We start from the raw sequence: 25671 nt of genomic DNA, 5'->3' as shown, positions 1-25671 counted from the left end.
ATGACATCTAACTAAACTCAAAGATATGTGGTTCATCATAATATTTTTATAAACATTTATATACTGAGATGACTAAAGAAATATTTTATTACAAATATTTAATTTAAATGTTCTCAAGCATAATAAATATTTATTAAAAAATGTATATTTAATATGTTTGAAATTTAAATAGTTATAGTATTTCTTTTAATAAGTATTTTATGTTTAAAATCTAAAAGAAAAAAATTTCGAATCAATCAATTACTTACTATAAGGAAAAAAAATTATTTTCACAATTTTTTAGATATAATTAAGTGTATTTAGTAATTTTAATTAACCTACAAATTACAATTAATAAAACAGTTTTGATAATGCTGTAAAAAAACAGTTTTAATAAATAAAGTTCATTTTACTTTAAAAAATTAAAAAACCACACAATCCAGATGAAATATCTTTTATAAGATTTAGAAAATCCTTTATTAAATTTAAGCAAACCACAGATCAGGATTTACCTTCACGCATTCAAGTAAATCTAAACCGTTAGTTTAATATCCAATCACTAACAACCTATCAACGAAAAATCATTTAATTATTTCAGTGGATTCCAAATCCACAAAAATCACAACACAACACCCCTTCTCTCGTGAGTTCCATAATTCACCATTCTCTCTTTTTGCTCCGTTTCTCTCTTTTCCCACTCCTCTGCTTCTCTCTCCCTAACTTTCCCAACCCTAGCCCCTTTTTACTCCAACCGAAATTCCTTCAATTCTCCGTAACGGTTTCTCGATCCGCTTATCCGTTACAAGAAATCAATTCAGATTTTCCGATGCTTCAACACTAGAAGAACAAGGAGGAGATGCTCGCGATTTGAAGGCTCCGTCGCCGCCGTTCAAGGAGGCTCAATCTGAATCAGAATCAGAACAACCGCTCACTGTCGTCGTGTTTGATTGTGGTGGATTGGATTACCGAAGGAACAGACAAATCTTGTTTTTTTGTTATTCCTCTTCGGTTCAATTCGATTCCACAACAAACCCTAGTTACTGTTGATATGGCTTCTCGAAGTTTCTGATTTCATAGGGCTTTGCTTCACCGGATTTGGATTTGGATTCGGATTCGTCTGTTTCAAAGGAGATTTTTTTGGTTGTACAAGGAATTTGATTTCTCTAGATTCGGAGTTTCTTAAGGAAGACGAAGCTGCAGAACACTGTTGAAGAATTCTAGAAGTGAATCTCATCGTTGTGGCTATTGGTTCGATTTGTTCGATCTTTACCTTAGTATAATTTGCAAGTGTAGGAAAAAAAAAAGAGAAGAAAAAATAAGTTTGAGTTTATTGTACTTTTTGATTTGTTTTGAGTTTCAATAACAGGGCTTTCTATTATTATTATTATTTTTAAATTTCAGAGGCCCTTTGATTCTCTTTGTGTTTTATTATTGCTTTGGTAAATTAATCTTCTTTTATAGATTGAAAGAGAAATATACCATGGCGGTGTATTATAAATTTAAAAGTGCAAGAGATTATGATTCAATTCCCATGGATGGTCCTTTCATATCTGTTGGTACTTTGAAAGAAAAAATATTTGAATCCAAGCATTTAGGGAGAGGTACAGATTTTGATCTTCTGGTCACCAACGCCCAGACCAATGAAGGTTGGTTCTGATTTTAATTGAACTCTTATTTTCAACTAGTGATCTGGGGCGATAGCGTGAGTGAGTTTCAGGGTTTCAATTTGGTGCTTAATTTTTAAGTTTTAAGAAATAAAAATCAAAGCTTTTGCAAACTTTTAACTTTGAAGAAGGGCTTCCTGGATAAACTTACCTCATTTATCCTGTTCCTTTCAAAGTACAAATTTAAACCAATCCCATCTGTCATTAACGAGACAGGTTTGATTTGATTATCACTCTCCACTGCCCCAGGTAAAAGGAAAAAAAAATGAAGGAAAATAAACTAACAATTAAGAGGCCTAAAGTAAGGTGAAGCTAAACTGCAATATAGTTGTGTACTAATCAGAAGCGCACAATTTTTCTGCTGAGTTTATATATGGTAGTTCATATATTAGGGCTTAATGCAATAGCACATTTATAGTATTTTTATAGGTGCTCTGTCTCTTGAAATTTCAGAATATCTTGACGAAGAAACGTTGGTCCCTAAAAATACCTCGGTGTTAATTCGTCGAGTACCAGGACAGCGACGTTTACCAATTGTTGCCGAACTACAGTACTATCTCAAACCTTTAATCTTATTATTACTGTTATTGGAGTTTTCACCATTGATCATGATTTGTGCATAAGAGTTTTTGTTAAAATAGGAAATCATCAGCGTGTCATTTTCTGTTCATGTTCTCCATGTATAGTGGCGCAGCCAGAAACTACATTCTTCATTTGTGTTTGTGAGATAAATTATATGTTCTTGAGTCGCAGCTGTATTTTTGCTTTTGGCAGACAAAAGGTGGAAAATAACATGGTGGAGACTGATCCTGGGAACAGTAGCTTAGCAGCTGAAGATATGTCTGCCATGAAATATGTAAGTCCATTTTTCTTTTCATTTTGTTTTTTATTAACAATTCAGCTGCATTCTTTAGCTAATTGAGCATTTTGTACCACTTAACAGCCCGAAGATTCAGACTGGGATGAATTTGGTAATGATTTGTATTCAATACCCGATCAACTTCCAGTTCAATCGGTCAACTTGATTCCAGAGGCTCCTCCCACAAGCAAAGTTGATGAAGAAAGTAAGCTTAAAGCGTTGATTGATACTCCAGCGTTGGATTGGCAACAGTGAGTAAATTATTCTTCTTTCTCTGGTGTGTTGTTCCATGCATGGAATCAACATAAAATGGAATTATAAGTATAATCAGTAGATATATGGAACCAAATAAATACTAAGTTACTAACTCTTTCCTACCTACAAGAATGAGTACCCTCTCTTATTCTCTTCAAGAGTAAATGAAGATTATTCATTTCTGTAAGACCTGTATTGGAATAATTGTTCCATGTTTTTTCTATCATCCTTATGCTATGTTAGAATATCTAATGATGGGTGAAATGAAAGGAGTCAAGGAAACGGGTGGAACAACATGACCATCTTATGTTTGGGTATTTTATAATATGGAGAAAAACTTCAATTTTCTTGTCTGTAAGTGAACCAAATGAATTCGTAAAGAATGAACAAGCTAGATAGATCCCATACATTTCTAGAGGTGAGGGACTAGAGGTATTAGATGGTATGAACTCATCAATTAAGTTCCATTCAGTTCCTACTTATCTAAAACATTGTAGTCAATGGCACTAATTTGATTCCAGTCTGATTCATTCCATTCGGTATAATCCTAAGAAATCCTTATCCTTCATGAGATTTCATTCCACAGCTAAATCGCCTTTTCTTGGGTGAACACGCACGCATTCTTGGATTTATGATGTTTTATGTTGATTCTATATTTTTTTTCATGCAGTCAAAGTTCAGACTTTGGCCCTGGTAGAGGTTTTGGAAGGGGCATGGGTGGACGAATGGGCGGTGGGCGTGGTTTTGGTGATTCTTTTTCATTCATCATTCTATACAGTTTTTTAGTGATTTGCTTCTTTGAAGACAAATATTAATATGTTTATGAACTAATGGCTAATGGTTATTTACTTGTCGGTTTTGCCAGGGTTGGAGCGGAAAACACCTCCACAAGGCTATGTTTGTCACAGATGCAAAATGCCTGGTATGTCATAATTTTTAAGATTTCATAATTCTCCACCTGCTTACGAAATTCCGGATACCAATGTCAGTTCGGATAGCTGACTTTTTCTTCTCAATTTTGTATAGGACATTTCATTCAACACTGTCCTACAAATGGTGATCCAAATTATGACATCAAGAGAGTCAAGCAACCTACTGGTATCCCTAGATCTATGCTGATGGTAAATCCACAAGGTTCCTATGCTTTACCAAATGGTTCAGTAGCTGTTTTGAAGCCAAATGAGTGAGTTTAATTTGATTCTTCTCTTCCACTCCGTTTTATGTAGACATGAAGCTGAGATTTATGTTCTTTCAAACAGGGCTGCTTTTGAGAAAGAAATAGAAGGGATGCCATCTACACGATCTGTTGGGGATCTACCACCTGAGCTCCACTGTCCCTTGTGCAGCAATGTTATGAAAGATGCTGTGTTGACAAGCAAGTGTTGTTTTAAAAGTTTCTGTGACAAATGTATGTGTTTATGCTTCTGTAGTATTTATGGTTTTCTGAATTAGAACTCATACTAAATATTTTTTAGATGTTGCAATGCTGAAATTATTCTACAGATTGGAATCTTACGCCGAAGTTATGTGACATCTTTCTGAAAATTCTTTTCAGGTATTAGGGACTATATTATCTCCAAGTCCAGGTGCGTATGTGGTGCAACAAATATTCTCGCAGATGATCTTTTACCGAATAAGACACTAAGGGATACCATCAATCGCATACTGGAGTCAGGCAATAGCAGTACTGAAAATGCTGGAAGCACTTTTCAAGTTCAAGGTTATTAAGACTGATGATTTTTCTCTTGGACCATCACTGGCATCAATTATTGCATATATTTTTTAATTTGGGTTTGATTTTTCAGATATGGAGTCTGCCCGTTGTCCACAGCCGAAGAATCCCTCTCCAACGTCATCTGCTGCCTCCAAGGGAGAACTGAAGATTTCACTTGTTAATGATGGAACACCAAAAATACAGGAGACAGCTGGTGAAATAAAAGCCATTTCTGCCCCACAGCAGACGTCAGAGCATGCAAAGATCCCTAGAGTCGGTGATGTATCTGAAGCTACTCATGAGTCGATGAGTGTGAAGGAACCAGTGTCGCAAGGGAGTGCCCAGGTGGTTGAGGAAGAAGTGCAGCAAAAGCTGGTTCCTACTGAGGCAGGTAATGTAGATTGCTGCTTTTGTCATCCTATTTCTGTGTGGTGGTGATGGTTATTTATGCGCGTGCTTCTTGAAAATGATGGTGGAAAATGGATGATAGTGAAGTGCTATTTCTTGAATAGCAAAAGTTTATTTTGTATGTTGATTTTCCGTTGAGGTGTTCTTATTTGATTTTTTTTTTTACTTTGCAGCAAAGAAAAAGAAAAAGAAGAAAGTCCGGATGCCTGCAAATGGTAAATCTACTGTTTTGTCTGATTTATCATAGTACCTGTAAAAAAAAAGTTATGGATTTGGATTTCTATAATGTTGTATTTAGTGGACCAGGGAAATGCTAATATTTTTACCCGGGTAGTAATTGCAAATAATTTTGCTTATCATGCAGATTTTCAGTGGAAACCCCCACATGATCTTGGAGCCGAGAACTATATGATGCCAATGGGCCCACCTCCTGGCTATAATCCATATTGGAATGGCATCCAACCTGGTATGGATGGATTTATGGCACCATATGCTGGTCCAATGCATATGATGGGTTACGGTCTAGGCCCCTATGACATGCCATTTGCAAATGGTATGGCTCATGACCCATTTGCAAATGGTATGCCTCATGATCCATTTGCAAATGGTATGGCTCATGACCCATTTGGCATGCATGGTTACATGATGCCTCCTATTCCTCCTCCGCCTCATAGGTATGCCATTTTATGTTTGTCAAATTTAAACTTCAGCACTTACCTCTTAGCATCTTTGTCACTCACGCGCACATAAGTTACATACACCCCCCACCCACACAGATTCCAGGATATTATGTCTTATTGATGCCGAGGGGTAGATTTGAGGGTTGCAGTGTGAATACCAATAGTAAATGTGGTTGTTTGTTTGTCTACTCCAGAATGTCATATTGTAATTTAATAGTCATGACTGTGTTCAGGGATCTTGCTGAGTTCAGTATGGGGATGAATGGTCCACCTCCGGCTATGAGTAGAGAGGAATTTGAAGCTCGGAATGCCAATTTGAGGAGGAAGCGTGAAAATGAGAGGCGGGGGGAAAGGTACAAATTGAATTTGATGGTTTGTCAGAGTTTTAACTTAGGTTAAATATTTTGTACTTTGCGAAATAGCAACAGTTTTACCTGGGTTTGATGTCCTTACTTTTACATTTCACTAAATTTTGTTTCTGGGTGGGATATTGGAATTTTATCTGGAAATTTATTATTCTTGACAATTTATTATCTTCCTTTCCCCCTTAATGCAGATTTTGGTTTAGTAATTGCAAAACACTGCTCTACATAAACTAATTTCTTCCTTGGCTTTACCTAGTGAATTTTGTTGCCTAATTTAATAACTGTCAAAGTTAACATGTTTGAATAGACGACCAAGTTTATCAATGGTTATTTTTGTACTTTCCCTCGTTGTTTTTAATGAGTTTATTTCTTTCATGGAACAGGGACTTCTCCAAAGATCGAGAGTTTGGTAGGGAAGCGAGCAGTGTTGGGGATGTTTCTTCAATAAAATCAAAAACTGTATGTACTTTTTATTGTCTTAATTTTCATCCCTCTCTGTGTGGACTTTTATGCGCATTTTACTTTTTGTGGGTTTTTTACCAAGAGTTTACCCAGAAACTTCAAGCATGCAGAAGAACATTGATTGCACTATATAATCCTACAAATTATTTCGCTCCTTTAATTATATTAGTCTATGGCAATTGTTTCTTCTGGCTTCTTTTATTGATAAAAAGAATTGTTTATCAAGCGATATTCTGGTTGATCATGAAATGGTTGAGGGATCGATGCCCGTTTGTCTCGCCATTAATTTATGGTCAACAGCATCAACCGGTTTAAAGTGGGTTAAAAGAAAATGATGATAATGCATTGCTGCATATGATAATGGTTCAGTGCTGTTACTAAATCTTCACTGCTCAAGTGTCGGATGGATATATGCTTTGAACCATTGGAGGTTCAAATCATTTAAGCAGGCTGTTTGACGCATTTTGTCTTTGGACTCTAATTGGGTGACAAATTTTTGGCGATTTTTTCAAGATCATGGTTGATTTCTTCCACATTTGGTTTTCCAGATGATAATTAGTGTTTTCTGAGGAGGGTGGAATAACTTGGACCATCAAGTTCAGAGATTCCTAAACTTTGGATAGTTTGATTTTAGATTTAGTTGTTTACAGCATGTCTGTAATGTGTGTTTCCTTTTATTTAAGGTCTCTTTAAATTTTTTTAATACAAAGGTTTTAGGGTTACAATGCCTGAATGGTGCCAATGGGAGATTTGACCGAGATTCTCATTCATTCATATGGCAGCTAAAGTAATTCTGTGGCTTTTATTTTCTAGCAACTTCTAGCTCTATAAGCAGGAAGCCCGGGGTACCTTAATGCCCCCTTAATTTTCCTTCTAGATCTATGCATCATTTTTTTTCCACATCATAAATCCTACATGCGAATAGTAACAATGCCTTAACGGTTCATTTATTATGTCAGAATAGAGGAAAAAAAATAGTTTTACATTTATAAAAAAAATATAAAAACTGATTTTAATTATTTAACTATAAAGAGGTGTGTTGCATTCGGTAAGTGTGAGAGAAAGTAGTTATTCTTTTGCCTAACATACTTCGTTTACTATGGTGAATTCTTGCTTAAAAGAAACAATCAAACTGATCCCCTGAAAAATAATCAAACCGATTGAGATAAATTAGGATTAATGAACATAATCATTTAAATTCGAAAAGAATATTAATCTTAAAAAAATACTTGGATCGAAGTTTAAAAAGTAGCAAAATTAGAAATACATGATGCACATTTTTTAAGACTTGACATGTCAATTTATTTTAACTTTAAAAAATACGTTCATTTAGATATTAGGTTGGGACCAAAATAGTCATCTTTGAATGCATTTAATAAAAAAATTCATCTTGTTTTCAAATTTGTCTTGTATCAATATTATCATTGTATTTTGGTATTGTGATTACATGAGTTGGGTGTTATATAATACTCTTCATAGTTATTATTATTATTGGGGGTGTTAATGAAAAATAATGCACTTATGGGCCTAACGGTTGGGCTTTTATATTTTGGTGCAGAAACCTATTCCACCGTCTGCGGGTAGTGATTATCATCAACACCGCCATCGTTCTGAACGGCTATCTCCAGATCGAACTCACCGTGAAGTGGAACCGCCACGTCCAATTAAAAGAAAATCAGATCACCACTCAGAACGCGAACGTGATGATAGGGATCGCGACTACGACTACGACTACGACTACGACCGTCACCAGCATCGCCGTCATCACCGAACAGAATCCTCATCCAGGAAATCATTAGAACCAGTTGCCAAATCCTCATCCAGGAAATCATCGGAACCAGTTGCCAAATCTACATCTCGAAAGTCACCAGAACCAGTGGCAAAATCCTCATCGAACGCTTCACAAGCTATGGCGGCGGCGGCGGCAGCCGCAGCGGCGGAGCGCAAGCATAAGGCCAGCGTGTTCACACGGATAAGTTTCCCTTCGGAGGAAGAAGCCGCTGCGAAGAAGAGAAAACTCAGCACCACTTCAGTGACTGAATCTTCCACCGCGATCGCCAGTGCATCCGCGGCACCTTCCCATAGCTATTATGAAGGGAAGAAGAGTAACGCCGACATGGATGATTATGAATCTAGTGACGATGAACGGCATTTCAAACGGAGGCCGTCAAGGTACGAGCCCTCTCCTCCGCCGCAGGCTACGGATTGGAAGGAGGAAGGAAGACACTCTAGAGGAACTAGAGATCGGAAGCATCGATAGGTGAAGATTTTGAACGTGTTGCAGTGCTGTTTACGCAATGAAATTATCGCCAACAAAAAACTTTACCTTTCTCTTCCGATGCTTAAAATAAACTTTGCTAGGATGGTTTTGACCGTGTAACTTTGTTGTGACTCTGTTAAGTATCAATAATTTCGTCCATGTACAATTATGTACTATGTTTTATTCAAATCTAATTAAATGTATCTGTGTTGATTTTTCGATTCAGATTCAGTCCCTTTCCATTTTCTTCCCTGAAATTATGTGTTCTTCTCGATTATGCTTTAAGTTTCTTTTTTTCATTTCTTAAATGATAAACCATAACATGTACAAAATAGGTTTTTTTTTTACTTGTCAGTGAAAAATATTTACAAGTCTTAGTTTGTTTGTGCAAACGTGGAGAGTCTACCTATTTTTTTATAGTCATTCATATCATCAAAGATTGTTTTGTTTCTAAGAATTATTATAAAAACTAATTTTTTTATATTAGCAAAAATATTTTAATTATTATATTATAATAACATGCATAGAGTTTTTTCTTTTTCTTTCTGGGGCGTGTTCATCTTCGAACATTGCTTCCTTTTAGAATAAATGGCCTCCTTCACCTTTTTACCTCTATTACCTTTTCCCTTGTATAGACTATAGATGTGTTTATTGATTTTTTTTAGTAAATCAAAATACAAATTTTCATTCACTTGAGAAATTAGATTAAAAAAAATTCTATAGACAATTTGTACAAAAAGTTTAAGAAAATTAGAAACAATGAATAAGATTTTTCAGAAGTAAGGATTAAAAATGCATAGAAAGGTAAAACAAACGAAGAAAAATTATATAAAATCGAGTAAAATTGTTAATGTTAAATATAAGACGCGGATTCATACATTTTTCAAAAACTCTTGTCTCAGTAATTTAGATGTGTGAATTCTATAGAGAATAATTATGAAAATTGCGAACCCTTGTCACAGAGACGAAAACCACTTATATACTATGTACATTAATAACCGTTGACAACGGTCAATTCTCAAACGTTCGACACGTACACCATTACGTGGTCATTTGTCCCTTGCTTTGCTTCCACGTTTCTTTAGTTCTTGAATTTCCATAAACTGCTATCAATGTCAACAATTTCCTTTAAATCCTGACTGCTTCTATAAAAAAATATCTCCAAGTCTTCTAATTGTCCCTATCGAGAATTAAGTTGTTTCTTTTCGACTACTTGTGATTCTGGCGTCAAAACATGATTGGGCTGTATCCCAAATCACTAAAAACATTTTTGAGATTTTGAACATGTTTTGAAGAGAAAGTGATCCTAATCTTGTGGATATGTTCTTGAGATTCTTCAAAATCAGGCTTAATGGGTTTATAAGTCACCTAATCCTCGAACTCAAGAATAAGTCCCAAAACACTTGATAGGCGAGTGGAACTCACCACCTCAATCAGAGTAATAAATATATCGAAACTATAATTAGGTCATTTTACACTTAGCAATTTCATACCTTTATATCACACTTTCACGTCGAAATACTAAACTAGAATTCCCATGCTAACAGATGTCCCTAAAAATGTCAATTCCAATCATGTTTATATAATGGAAGAAAATGGTGTTTTTTAGTAAACACTCGACACTGTTCAAAGTAGTATGCATACATCATCGTCATCATGATCTCTTTCACAAAACGGTCATGTCAAGAAACGTGCGTGCAAACTGCATCAGGATTCTGATTTCCTAGACCATCGTGAGCCACAAGAATAAACCATTTTAAAAATCATTTAATTAATTATTATCTAGAAAATCAAAATGTTAGTGGGTTTTTAATTCAAAAGGGGAAATTGATAAGTCCCTCTTCAAAATCTATATATAGACCCTCATTTGTTTCTTTCTTCTTCTTCACCACATTGTTTTCCTTTTCTAAACTCTAAGAGCCCTCACATTTCTGCAACTTTTGTTTAGTTTTGGTTTAGTTTTATGTCTTATTTTATGAACCACGAAGCCCAAAAAGTCTCCTACATGAACAAGAAAAACATAGTTTAATGTATTCATTTTCAGTTCATATTTCCTCATCCTTTCAAGGATTGTGGAGGGTCATCCAAATGACCATTTTTCGACGATGATTTAACAACTATATCATCAATATAAACCTATATAAAGGTCTTAGTGAAATCATGAAACATAGAATTCATTATCCTTTAGTATGTTGCACCTGCATTCTTCGGGTCAAAATGCACCACTAGCCATTCACAGGTTCCCAAGACATTGAAATTTCATTTTTGGCACATCTTCTTCTACAATGAAGATTTGGTTATATCCAAAATAATCATCAAACATACTCAAATATTCAAATCCTGTTGCTGAGCCGACCAACAGTTCTCCAACAAACATCGGATATTCATATTTTGGAGTAGCAACATTTAAGTCTCTAAAATCTATACAAACTCTAAGAGTTCAATTCTTTTTAATAACAAGAACTATATTTGCTAACCATTCAACATATCGGTCAGCTCGTATGAACTTCCTTCTCAGAAGCCTTTTAATTTCTTCCTTTATCTTTGACATTACTTCAGGTGCAAATCTCCTTGGCATCTGCTTCACTGGCCTTTTGTTAGGTCGAATAGGCAGTCTCAACTCCACCAGACCTCAACTAAGTCGTGGAATTTCATCATAATCCCAAGTGAAACAATCTTTAAACTCTTTATGCAATTTTATTATCTAGATTTTCAGGCTTTGGGTCAATCTTAGCACTAATGTAAGTTGGACTTTTGATTGCTCCATCTCGTAAATCAATCTTTTCTAGTGGATCTTGGGCTTGCATCCTCTTAGTTGAAGCAAATGGATCCGTTTTGAATCGTAAAGCCTCTTCATTGTAAATACAATCAAGTATCTGCCTATTTGAAATTGAGTTCTTACCAAGATAATCTATTTTACTAGTTTCAACTGTAGTGGTTTCGACAACCGCTTTTTCTTGGAAATCAACCTATAAGATTGCCTTTATTCTATTTTCAGTCATATATGTTGAAATTCGAGCTAGTGTGCTCGATTCAATCATTATTATTTGGTTCTGGCCACCTGGTACTTGTGGTGACCTCTTCGTCATCCCAATGTCCCATATCCCCATGTTCCCATATGAACACCTCATTGAATATAACAATTTCCTTGTGGAGAGAAACCTGTTTAAACCAGAAAATATGGTGAAACCTGTTCAAACCTGTCAAAAAATTTCTTGTCTATATGATTTATTCAAGTTAAAAAATAAATCTGATCTTCCTCAACATTTTTTACAATCCCACTAGTTCTCCAAATTGAGATCCTCTAGTGAAGTGTCGAAGGGACTGCTTCTACACCATGGATCCATTCCTGACCAAGCAATAGGTTATAATTTTCCATGGTCGAAATGACCACAAATAATGTTGGTCTTGTAATAGTTCCTACAACAATGTCAACTTATATGACTCCTAAAGGTTTTCTCTTTTTTCCTTCATAATTGGACGAAGCCATGTTATGAGGTCTCAAATTAGTGTCGTATTTGCAAATCTTCTTTAATAAAGAATGTGTCATTAGGTTAATCTCATTCCCTCCATAAACTAGGACTTTATTAATCCATACATTCTCAACCTTAGCCCATATAAAATGGGGCTTTAGGTGTTGTTGCATCCCTAAATCAGACCTTTTGAAAATGGCCTTGTCTTAATCTACGCAACTGTTATTCATTACATAATAACATAAAGACTTATGGTTTGCTAGTTCTTCAGCAAGGTCAGTATCCTTTTCTTTCGTTACCTCAGTTATCTTATTGAATTCAATGGGAAAAAAAGAAACAACATACAGATAACGTCAAATTCATCCTCTAACCCAGACTCAAAATTGTCTATCAGCATCTCATCATCTTCATTTTACAAGGGATCCTTGCCATTTGGTTTGACTATTGTTGGTGAAGGAGGAAAAATTCTTTCCCTCATGAGTTTCTTTACCATTCGATCCTCTGTTAGTGTTTGGGGTTTTCCTTATTACTGGACTCTGCACTCTTTATAACCACCTTCTTTTTCCTTTGGTGTCTTCTCCATTGAGTTCTAGTCATGGTCTTTTTTATCCAAATAATTCTAGAACCATAGGAGTAGTTCTTTGACGCTTAATAATTGTCTTGGTATGAATAACTATCACCAAATTTGACTACTCTCTACTTTTGTTGATCAAAGTTTGGTTTGGGCGCTGGTCGAATACATTCACCAGAGGGTACGAAAATAAATGAAAGGTAAGTTTTCCTTTACCTCTCCACTAGTTTGCAAGCTCCTGGTATTTTTTGTAGGGGACTCCTCTCTTGTCAAAAGCAAACTGTGGCCTTCTATCATTCTAATTATTCTTCTTTAGTTGCTGAAGCCTTATACTCTCGGAGGCTTTGGTGGTTTCCTTGTCAAACACTGGACTGCAACGAGGGCATATCATAACTTCAAAATCCTTAATCTTGCAGTAGTTTAGGAAGTCGATCAACTCCTTTTCATCCTTCAGATACACCACTTTAATATTCTTAGTATAATCCAACACTCTTACTTCTACTGCCTACTCATTGATATCCATAGGGGTTTCAACCATCATGATTTCGACAGACTCCACCAAATAAGATTCTTGTACTTTGAGAGGGTTAGTGTCCGTCTACATTGGATTCTTGGATTTGTCTCAAAACTTCAGCCTCCCATCTTTCAAAGCAGCTTGTACTAGATCCCTAAAAAGGACACATTGAGAGGTTTTATAATCAAGAAAAGTATGATACTTACATAAACCTTTTTTCTTTCTTTGTTCCAATGGTGGAGTCTTTAATCCTTTTGACACTATTATTTAAGCATCAACAACTAAAAGATAAAAAATCTCATCACACTTAGTTACATCAAACATATAAGTTTTTGTAATGAATTTTTCATTTCTACTATGTTCGACTGGATTTTTCCATTTGAGGGTCTTAGGACCTTACAAACATATGGAGGCCCTTGATGCAAATCTGCCAGGTTAATATCATTTTCTTCAACATATTCATAAACTATGTCGGATTCCTAATCGTTTTCATGTATTTCTACATCAGCAAGTTTTCCTTTTTTGGGATATATATTCGATCTGGTATTCTCAACTTTCAATTGTTCAACTTTCCTAACTCTGTCTGCTAACTGGGACATATCCCTTAGGTATTAGGTATCTAACTTCTTCCTAATGGAATAGTCTAAGCCTATTGTAAAAAATTTGAATAACTCATGTTCAAACACTTGAATGAAGCATCTCGACTTCATTATCCTAAAGAATTTGACTTATTCTTTTCGTTTCATACAGGCTAATTCTTTTAGGATGATCTTTGATTGAACCATGCAGAATTGGTCATGGAACACCATTTCTAATTGATTCTAATTACATATAGAATTTGGAAGTATGGTGGTGAACCAAGTGAAAACATTCTTGGTTAAAGAATTAGCAAAGTATTTCATCTTCAAGTTTTCATTATTGGCCAAATCTCCCACCTTTGATTGATATTGAGCGATATGTTCGACATTGGATTCAATGGTGTCCCCTGCAAATTTTGTAAATTTAGGAATTTTACAACCCCTAGGAAGTTCAATTTGCAGAACGTACCTAGACAAGGCAGAAACAAGATAAGGCCTATGAAAACCAACACAAGGCCAGTTTGGGCTAGGATATGCTCGTCCATGTTGGCTATTTTAATTTGCCACCCAAAATTGTTTTGATGAACTTACTTAACCACTTGATATGCATCCTAGTTCCTACTGACCAATACTACCTCTGGTCCATTTCAACCTAAGTCTCCTTCGACTGCCCTGGGTATAGGTTGTTCGACCGCTTGGGTGTAGTCTGTTGTTGCACTTGGTTATTAGGAAAACTTTCATTGTTTGTAACTTATGGGTATTACATTTCCCAACTACTTGGACTTGAGTAATTGGATGAATAGGTGCTTGAGGACCATTAAAGAAATCACCAATTCGACCTATTTAATGCACCAATTGTTGGTAAGTATAATTTGTGTTTTGGATTAGAGGATTAAAAACAGTACTAATTTGTTAGGTAATCATATTGACCATATCATGGTTGCTATCATCCATTTGTTTCCTTAGAACCAAGAGATAACTTGTAGTTAAAGGTGGCATATTCTAAGGGATATATCCTAACCCTCCTGATGGTTGTGGCATCCGTCTAGGATTGCTTACGGGAGATACTGATGCTAAGTATGGATTAATAGGAGATACAATAGTCATTGTTTTATATGCATATGTAAATTAATTAGTTTGTAGGCCTTCCATCATTGCAGTTGGCATGCTATATGGATATTCACTACTACCAGGGGCTAGCGTGAAACTTAGGAGAAAAGAAGGCCTATGGTATCCTATAATAATTTGTGTAACCTTGGGAACAGTTGGCAAATTAGTTGGTTGTGGTGGAGCAACCACCACATGTGTCGACGTCGTCAAAAATGACGTTTGACACACGAAAGGAGTGGTTAGTCCAACATTTTTGAAACATCTGTATCACTAACTGTTGATTCGACTGGATGTTCTTTTGCATTTGGAGCATTGTTCTTGGAAAGTGAATAATTTTTGGGATGAACCATCTCAACAAGAGTCTTACCACTCTGAAACACATAAACACTCAGACATTGAAAACATTGCATGTATAAAGATAAAAACAAACAATAAAAGCACAAAACACTTTTCTGCAAAATTTTAAATTTCTTGCACAAAAGAGTCTCCTTGGGCAAGCCAATTTGTTTACTTGTTTTATTACTAAATCAAACCACAAGTTTTCATTCACTTAAGATATTAAACTGGAAAAAAAATCCTACGGACAATTTCTATAGAAAGTTTAAGAAAATGTGTGTTTGCATGAAGATTAGAACAAATAAATAAGATTTTTCAGAAGTAACAATTAGATATGCATAGAAAGGTAAAACAAGCGAATCGTAAACAACAATTGAGTAAAATTTCTAAAATTTAAGATGGCACGTAGATTCATACATTTCTTACAAATTCTTATCATTGTAACTTGGATGTGTGAATTCCTTAGAGAATAAGTATGAAATTAAGAACCCTTGTCTCAGAGATGAAAACTGTAACACCCGTATATTTTAATTTTTAATTTAAATGGAAATTTAATTTATAATTAGAATTATTGGTGGTTTGTGGGATTTAATTGGAAGAAAGATGGTTTATAGTATTGGGCCAAGTGTGGTATTAGTAAAGAGGGGGTGCTATGTTAGTAAAGCCCTTTACTAATTAAAATGTTATTTTTCATAAAAATAAGGAAAATTGGGAGAAAGGAAAAAGGAACGTGAAAAGCAGAGCAGAGGAGATGAGGGATTGGGAAGCTGGTACGTGAAGAGGAGCAATGGAGGGAGAGACCAATCAAGAATCTTTGGCTAAGGTAAGGGGGGACTCTCCGGTTATCATCTATTATCGTATTCTTGGATAATAATATTGATTAGGGATGTTGTTGAGTCAATTGGATTATATGTCGGGTTTAGGGAGGTTATGAATTGATGAAAATTGCATGGATTATTGATTGATTATGTGTTGTTTTGATGTGTGATGATGAATAATGATGCAATTGATGATTAACTGCCTGTATATGACGTTTAGAGTCAGTTTTGGACTCAGATTGAGTCAGATCGCAGGATCTGACGCAGACCCGAAAATCTGTGAAATCGCCAGTTCGCGCCGCGTCCCCGTGTTGGCGCCGCGAAGGCGTACTTGTTTTCTCGTATCGCGCCGCGTGCATAGGTTGGCGCCGCGAACGCGTTTGTGTGGTTCAGGTCGCGCCGCGAGTCTTGGTTGCGCCGCGTGCTGTAGCGATAGTTGTTTTCTTGAAAAGTTAAATGATGCGTAACTTTCGAACCGTAGGTCTGTTTTTAGTGCCGTTTCGAGCACGATGAATCTTATGAGATAGCCTATGTTTTAAATGATGGAATGAGGTGTGAATCCAATTATTTTTAAATATGATTTTATGTCTTGGTGAATGATGTATTGTACATATATGTGATGAGATGTGTTAAATACATGCTACGTTGAAATATTAATCATGTGACGATTTGTTTAATTGGATGATATATTGTTGACATATATGATGAAATGTGACAATATAAGATGTTGTTTTGAAAAACATTATGATGTGATGATTTGTTGAGAGTTGTATGATGATGACTGAATTGCTTTGGAGTGATGTGGACACATGTATGTTCTTTAATGATGATGATGATGATGATGATTGATTGTATTTGAATGATGCTAATGTATATAAACATACTTTGATGATGATGATGAAATGGGTATTTGATGATATTACTCATTAGACTTGACGATGGTATAAGTATGTTGTATATGTTGCATGCATTCATATTCATTGATGATACTGTATCCATAAGGGTGTGTTGGATCAGTAAAGGGCATGATTCCCATTGTGTGGAATCTGTGCTGGCAGGGCCGTATCTGGATGATGTTGGATCGGTCATGGGTTATTCCCATTGGATGATGTTGGTACCACATGCATAGTGTCAGTTCATACATATGCATACTTGTATAACATGATTGGAAGTATTCCAGTGTTATAAATATTGATGACGTGTTGGTTGTGTGTTTTGTTGAATTAATGTTGCGTATGATTGTCTGTTTGAAAGATGTGTTTTGTTGACGTTTGTGTAAATGATGGATGTTCCTGATAATCTGAATTTGATGAAATTGGGTGAATAATATAACTATGATGTGTTGTTATTTAAGATGCAATAACATTTGTTAACTGTGATGAGACTCACCCTTACTGTTGACATTTTCAGATTGAGGATAGCTACTTTCGACTTGGTGAGGATTAGCTCATAAGTCAGTGTTTTAGTGTAGCGTCAGGTGTCATGCTCTGATATTGTAACACTGGGGGAACGCTAGTTTAGAGTTTATGATGATACTCTATCGTGTTGTTATAGTATTAGATTCTGTGGGGTATTGCATAGATGATGTTATGCTTATCCGTATGATGAATTTTCCGCTGTGTTAACATGAGATGTTTATGTATTATGATGAATTGTTCCTTAGTGAAAGCATGACAATGAATTTATGATAAATTTGTCTTAATTGGAATTGTGGCACCCTTGTTTTCATGTTTTACTCTGAATTATTTTATAAATTTCCGCGGGGTTTAGAAGGGTGTTACAATAGTGGTATCAGGGCAGGTCGGTCCGTCCGGCCAATTGTTGAGTCAGTTGAGTTGCGCGACAGTTGTATATTGTCGGCATTTTATTCCTTGGTACGCGACATGTGAGTGAATCACTGTCGGTACTTGGTTGTTTGTTGCAGGTGTTGGATTGAAACAAGTGGGGGAGAAGCTTCGCTTCTCGGTTATGTTTCAGTTGTAAGAAGATTGATTCAGTAGGCTGTTGTTGGCAACAGTGCGAGGGTTGTTGGAGTTTGTTGTTTCCCGAGTTGAAGGTGACTTGGAATTAAGACTTCACTGGGAATTGAGTTGGAACATCTTGAAGGAAGATGATTAGAGGTAATTGACAATTATTGTAAGAGAAGGAAATTGGAAAGTTGCGATGTGTCAGCTCTACTGGTGTACTGCGAAGATGTCAGTTGAGTAGCTTTACGTCTCGGAAGAGATTCAGCTGCAAGTTTGCAAAGAGAATTGCTGTCGTAATGTTCCAGAAATTGCACTTCGGCGATAGGATGTATTGCTCAAGTCATAAGAATGTTTGGAAGTGAAGAGATACGATAAGGGGCTGTTTGGAATGTGATAGAGTTGAAGAGAATGAGTTTTGGAGAGAGATTTTCGTAAGCAAAACGCAGGAAAATTGCTGAACAGCTGCGGAACTTCGAAAATTCATAACTGGAGTTCTGGACATCCGAATTGAGTTCCATTTGAAGCGTCGGAAAACTAACGAGGTGAACTTTGTTATAAAAATAGTTGCAGCAGCTGTAACATATTTAATTGTGACAGGATGACGTTGGAAAGAGGTGAAGTTACGGTTACTCTTGTTCTTATAACTAGACTTGTTTATTGGTACTGCACGGGATGTCAGTATCAGTGTTGAATGGATCGAAGGAATAATTAGAAGGTTTGTTGAGGAGTAATTTTAAGAATTGAATTTACCAATTGAGGAGTTTTGGATATATCGTATAGAGTGTCGCTGCATGATGTCAGTGTTGCATTTTTCGGGCAATGATTGGAAAATTCATATCTTGAGTTCCGAGTGTCGGATTAATGTGCCGTTTGAACCTACGAGGAGGAGGGATTGTGTTCTAATTTATGGAAGAGTTATAAATACAGTAGAGTGACCCTATGAGGAGAGGTTCTGAAGTCGGTTATGGAAGCGTGAAACTTGTTGAATAAGAATGCCTACTACCGCGATTGTTTGAAACGACGTGGAGTAGAACATGTTATTGATGAATAAGTCGACGAGATGTTAGGTAATAAAGATGGTTTGAGAGCCGATAGATTTTAGTGAGAAGTGAATTAGTAGTAAAGATGAGATAAACTTTAGAACTCTTGGAATCGTATTTGTGATGGCAAAGTAATGATAAGTATAAAAGAAGAATTGTAGGGAATTTCTAACATTTGTTGACGTGAGGAAGACTTTGTTGAGATTCCGAGTGGGATGATATTTGGACGTGAAGGATGTAATAGAATTTGGATTAAAACCACGAGTTATGAATGTTGTCTTGGTCTTGCAGGTTAATTGTATGGTTCAAAATTCGAAGTGTTTAGTGATTATAAGAGTTGAAGTACCTCTTTGATCAGAAAGGGCTTAATATGAGGCAGTAGAGATGATTAGAGTATATTTTTTTTTAGGATTAGGATTTTGGTTTGAATTACCATCCTAATGAGGAATGAGTTGGATTTAATTGGACAATTTAGAGACTTGAGTTAGTATGTGAAGGCACTCCTAATAGTGTTAGATTGAGTATGCTAGAAGATGACTAGTGGTATTCTTAACAAGATTAGAGAAGGTCAGAAAGATGATGTTGAGTTGATCGATAGGTTGACTTTGAATTACCAAAGTAAAGGCGGTGAATTCAGAATCGACGAAAACGATGTAATGAGGTTGAGTGATTGGATTTGTGTAACTGATGTTTTGAGCTTCAGAAGGATATTCTAGAAGGACACCGTAGTGAATTATTGGACTATGACGATGTTAATGAGTTTGGGTGCAAACTCGGAAAGGGACACTATTATGTAGTAACGACGGTTTATGCTTAAATATGATTTTCAACTAATATTGACAAATTTAGGACTTGATCACCCTAAATATCTTGTTGGTAGTAGATGGAATCATATAGAAGAGATAAGCTTATTTTGTTACCTTAATGGTTTAAGATGTGATGAATACTAAGCCGTGAGAATAATCACTCACTATGTTGTGTGAACTTATGAAGAAGTGAATATGAAAGAGTGCAACATGGTGGATGATGACTTAAGATGGGTAATCAGAGTCGCGCAGCGAAAGTGTGATATGGAGTAGTGTTATGAGTACTACTCGCAGGAAGTAAGGAATTAATATGTCGGAAGCCTACATAGAGAATATGTATTGATCTATATGTTGGATTTAGAATCCAGTGGATGTAAGGATGTCGTGTCGAAGAATTATAACTCTTTTGAATAATTGCCGAGATGATGAATATGTTATTACGGTTGTACGTAGTTAACGAGTATGTATTCGGCGAAATTAAAACGAAGAGTTGATGCTATATGACGTTGTAATAATTTTGTGTTGTTGTTAAGATGTTATTGTAGATTCCAGATATAATGAGGAATTATACTCTAAGAAAGACGGAGTTGATTTAATTCTTAGAGAAGAGCAGGACTCAGTTTGAGCTATTTCGTAAGCAATGGTATACTGAGGTTGATGGGTGTGATTATAACTGCTTGTGTGTACTCGTTCTGATGGTTAGAATTTTTTTTATAGATAAAGTAAAGCAGGAATTTATTTTGAGTACGGGTAAGTTTTTCTAAGTGGTAGATTGGTACCATGTATGGTAAAGAATTATTCTTGAACGAATGAGTAAAAAGGGCCAGAATTGGGTAAAAACTCGAAAATCTAATTGGTAATGATGATTGTAATGAGTAATCAGAGAAGTGCAGCGGGAATGAAATGTAACGTGTTGGATGATTGTTGGTCTGACTTGAGAGGAGTCAGATAGTTAAAATTTAATGATATGAGGAATACGATTAATGAGTTTTCTTGAAGGAAGTAGTGTTAGAACAAGAATTGTTCTGATCAATAATCTTAGTTTTGATGATAACAATGTATATGAATTTTGCTCAAGATAATGTGGTACTCTAATCCTATGCAATTTCCTTTTCAGGAAATATATAAAGAGTATGCACAAATCAGCGCTAAGAAGCTTTGACTCAGAAGGTTCAGTATGCAACTTCAGCACATGGTCTGGCAAGACATCAGAAGATGGTCAAGCAGAATCAGAACATGGTCTATTAGAAGCATCAGAAGAACTTGAGTTCAGAAGCAGAAGCACTGAAGTCATGGAATCACGCTCAGAAGCATATCAAGATCAGAAGATCAGAAGATGCTCTGCACCAAGCTGTTTGTACTCTGATGATATTCAACGTAGTATTTACAAAGAACAAATCAGAATCAAGTACTAGATGGCAAGCTACGTTGACTGACAAAAGGAACGTTAGAAGCTATTAACTGCAACGTCAGTAGTCACAGCAAACGCAAGGCTCGAGGTAGTTGACAAAAGAGTGAAACATTAAATGCAATGCTGTACGGAATACGCAAAGCATTAAATGCTCCCAACGGTCATCTTCTCAAAATGCCTATAAATATGAAGTTCTGATGAGAAGCAAGGTTTCGAATTTTGGACGCACTTTGAACGAATTCTGAACTATCTCTGATACTATCTTGCTGTTCACTTCAAAAGCTATCAAACTTCATCTTCAACCTCACTACATTACTGTTGTAATACTTTAGTGAGTCTAAGCTTAAATCTGTAAGAGAAATATCACAGTTTGTGATTATCGCTTTTAAGAAGCAATTGTAATACTCTTAGAGTTTGTTTACATTAAATTGTAAAGGACTAGAGTGATCGGGTTGTGATCAGTATACTCTAGAGAAGTCTTAGAAGGTCTCTAAGCAGTTGTTCCTAGAGTGATCAAGTTGTGATCAGAAGACTCTAGAAGACTTAGAAGTTGTCTAAGTGGAAAACCATTGTAATCTCGTGTGATTAGTGGATTAAATCCTCAGTTGAGGTAAATCACCTTGTATAGGGTGGACTGGAGTAGTTTAGTTAACAACGAACCAGGATAAAAATACTTGTGCAAATTATTTTTATCTTACGAGTTTTTGAAGACTACACTTATTCAAACCCCCCTTTCTAAGTGTTTTTCTATCCTTCAATTGGCATCAGAGCGCCGGTTCTAAGGTGCAAGCACTTAACCGTGTTTAGAAAAAGATTCAGGAAGAGAAAAACGCTGAGATGGCTGGTACTGAGCAAATACCTCCACCATCTACATCTGGCTCTACTGAGCAATACAATGGTAATAGTAACAATGGTTACACTAGACCACCAGTATTCGATGGTGAAAACTTTGAATATTGGAAGGATAAACTGGAAAGTTACTTTCTTGGTCTGGATGCTGATCTATGGGATCTTCTGTTGGATGGTTACAAACATCCTGTTAAAACTACTGGTGTAAGGCTCACAAGAAGCGAAATGACTGATGATCAAAAGAAAGAATTCAAAAATCATCACAAATGCAGGACTGTTTTGCTGAATGCTATCTCTCATGCTGAGTATGAGAAGATATCTAACAGGGAAACGACTCATGACATATATGAGTCCTTGAAAATGACTCATGAAGGAAATGCTCAAGTCAAGGAGACCAAAGCTCTTGCACTAATCCAGAAGTACGAAGCCTTCAAGATGGAGGATGATGAAGACATTGAGAAGATGTTTTCAAGATTTCAAACTCTGACTGCTGGGTTAAGAGTTCTGGACAAAGGCTACACCAAGGCTGATCATGTAAAGAAGATCATCAGAAGCTTGCCCAGAAGATGCGGCCCAATGGTGACTGCATTCAAGATTGCGAAGAATCTGAATGAAGTTTCTTTGGAAGAGCTGATCAGTGCCCTGAGGAGTCATGAGATTGAACTTGACGCAAATGAACCTCAGAAGAAAGGTAAGTCTATTGCATTAAAATCTAATTTTAAAAAATGCACTAACGCTTTTCAGGCTGAAGAAGAAGATTCTGAAGAATCAGAATCAGAAGAAGAAGAAGATGAACTGTCCATGATTTCCAGAAGAGTCAATCAACTCTGGAAAAGCAAGCAAAGGAGGTTCAGGAGCTTCAAAAGCTCAAAGAAGCCTGAAAGAGGAGAATCTTCTGGAGGCAGAAGAAATGACAAGAAAAAGGTCATGTGCTATGAATGCAATGAGCCAGGACACTTCAAAAGTGAGTGCCCAAAACTTCAGAAGGAAAATCCCAAGAAGAAATTTCATAAGAAGAAAGGTCTTATGGCAACATGGGATGATTCAGAATCAGAATCAGACTCTGAAGATGAGCAGGCAAATCTGGCACTAATGGCCACAATGGATGACGGATCAGAATCTACATCAGAATCAGATTCTGAAGAGGTATTTTCTGAACTATCTAGAGAAGAGTTAGTTTCCAGTCTAACAGAACTTCTAGAACTCAAGTCTCAGATTAGTATCAAATACAAGAAGCTGAAAAAGCTATTTGAATTTGAAACTAAGAAGCTTGAAGTGGAGAATTCTGAACTGAAGGAAAAAGTTTTAAATTTATCCAAAAATACTGGATCTCCTTCTGTCTCTGAAAAATCTACTCCAAGTCTGAACAATATTCTGAAAGAATATGACTTAAGTTTCAGAAAGTTTTTATCTAGAAGTATTGGCAGAAGTCAACTTGCTTCTATGATATATGCTGTGTCAGGAAACAAAAGAGCTGGCATTGGTTATGAGGGTGAAATCCCATACAAGCTTGAATCTGTGGATGATATGAAAATATCATACAAGCCTCTGTATAACCAATTTAAATTTGGCCACTCCCATGATATTAGGCACACATCACATGCTCAAAGCTTTCACATAACACACACCAAGAAGCATGTGACAAAACCTAAGAAATATCATGGAACTCAGAACATAAACTATCATTCTGTTCTTCCTATTTCATGTAATGCTAAACCCAAGTTCAATCAGAACTTGAGGAAAACTAACAAGAAAGGACCCAAGAAGATGTGGGTACCTAAGGAAAAGATTATTCCTATTGCAGATATCCTTGGTTGCAAAGAAGGAAAAGCACAACATGTCATGGTACCTGGACTCTGGATGCTCGCGACACATGACAGGAAGAAGGTCTATGTTCCAAGACCTGGTGCTTAAATCTGCTGGAGAAGTGAAGTTTGGAGGAGATCAGAAGGGCAAAATTATTGGCTCAGGAACTATAAAGTCTGGTAACTCTCCTTCTATTTCTAATGTTCTTCTAGTAGATGGATTAGCTCATAACTTATTGTCCATAAGTCAATTAAGTGACAATGGTTATGACATAATCTTTAATCAAAAGTCTTGCAAGGCTGTAAGTCAGAAGGATGGCTCAATCTTATTTACAAGCAAGAGAAAGAACAACATTTATAAGATAGATCTTCAGGATCTTAAGAATCAGAAGGTGACTTGTCTTATGTCTGTTTCTGAAGAGCAATGGGTCTGGCACAGAAGATTAGGACATGCTAGTTTGAGAAAGATTTCTCAGATTAACAAACTAAATCTTGTCAGAGGACTCCCTAATCTGAAATACAAATCAGATGCTCTTTGTGAAGCATGTCAGAAGGGCAAGTTCTCCAAACCTGCATTCAAGTCTAAGAATGTTGTCTCTTCCTCAAGGCCGTTAGAACTTTTGCACATTGATATGTTTGGCCCAGTCAAAACAGCATCTGTCAAAGGGAAGAAATATGGATTAGTCATCGTTGATGATTATAGCCGCTGGACATGGGTAAAGTTCTTGAAACACAAGGATGAGTCTCATTCAGTGTTCTTTGAATTCTGCACTCAGACCCAAACTGAGAAGGAGTGTAAAATCATAAAGGTCAGAAGTGATCATGGTGGTGAATTTGAGAACAAATTCTTTGAGGAGTTCTTCAAAGAAAATGGTATTGCCCATGATTTCTCTTGTCCTAGAACTCCACAACAAAATGGAGTTATAGAACGAAAGAATAGGACTCTACAAGAAATGGCCAGAACTATGATCAACGAAACCAATATGGCTAAGCACTTCTGGGCAGAAGCAATAAACACTGCATGTTATATTCAGAATAGAATCTCTATAAGACCTATTCTAAATAAGACTCCTTATGAATTGTGGAAGAACAGAAAGCCCAACATTTCATATTTTCATCCTTTTGGATGTGTTTGTTTTATTCTGAACACTAAAGATCATCTTGGTAAGTTTGATTCTAAGGCACAAAAGTGTTTCCTTCTTGGATATTCTGAACGCTCTAAAGGCTACAAAGTATACAATACTGAAACATTAGTTGTAGAAGAATCAATCAATATCAGGTTTGATGATAAGCTTGGTCTTGAAAAGCCAAAGCAGTTTGAAAATTTTGCAGATATTGATATTGATATCTCAGAAGTTGAAGAACCAAGAAGAAAAGTTTCAGAAGCTGAAAACCAAAGCAGCAAAGAATCATAAGATCAAGTTGCTGCATCCTTGGAAAATCTGAGAATTTCTGAAGAACCAACTATCAGAAGATCATCTAGACTCACATCTGCTTACTCAGAAGATGTCATTATTGGAAAGAAAGATGATCCTTTCAGAACAAGAGCATTCCTCAAGAACAATGCTGAATGTCAATTAGGTCTGGTTTCTTTGATCGAGCCAACTTCTGTTGATCAAGATATAGAAGATACAGACTGGATAATTGCCATGCAAGAAGAGTTAAATCAGTTTACAAGGAATGATGTTTGGGATCTTGTTCCAAGACCTAAAGGATTCAATATTATAGGAACAAAATGGGTTTTCAG

General features: G+C 36.1%; 1 protein-coding gene across 1 annotated transcript; it reads left to right on the top strand.

Moving 5' to 3' along the window:
- Window positions 1-583: 583 nt before the first annotated feature.
- Window positions 584-8871, top strand: LOC131637944 (E3 ubiquitin ligase PQT3-like). The gene is made up of 16 exons (XM_058908513.1): window positions 584-1227; window positions 1441-1625; window positions 2097-2193; window positions 2418-2499; window positions 2587-2753; window positions 3428-3504; window positions 3623-3679; window positions 3784-3940; window positions 4017-4165; window positions 4313-4477; window positions 4563-4862; window positions 5053-5094; window positions 5244-5553; window positions 5793-5912; window positions 6308-6383; window positions 7945-8871. The coding sequence occupies exons 2-16, from the start codon at window positions 1460-1462 to the stop codon at window positions 8644-8646; spliced, it is 2667 nt and encodes an 888-aa protein (XP_058764496.1). The 5' UTR covers window positions 584-1227; window positions 1441-1459; the 3' UTR covers window positions 8647-8871.
- The last annotated feature ends 16800 nt before the right edge of the window (window positions 8872-25671 follow it).

This window comes from Vicia villosa, linkage group LG1 (genome assembly GCF_029867415.1).
Source record: "Vicia villosa cultivar HV-30 ecotype Madison, WI linkage group LG1, Vvil1.0, whole genome shotgun sequence".
NCBI classification, from domain to species: Eukaryota; Viridiplantae; Streptophyta; class Magnoliopsida; order Fabales; family Fabaceae; genus Vicia; species Vicia villosa.
Note: the sequence above shows the minus strand (reverse complement) of the source record. Positions and strands in the feature narration are given on the sequence as shown.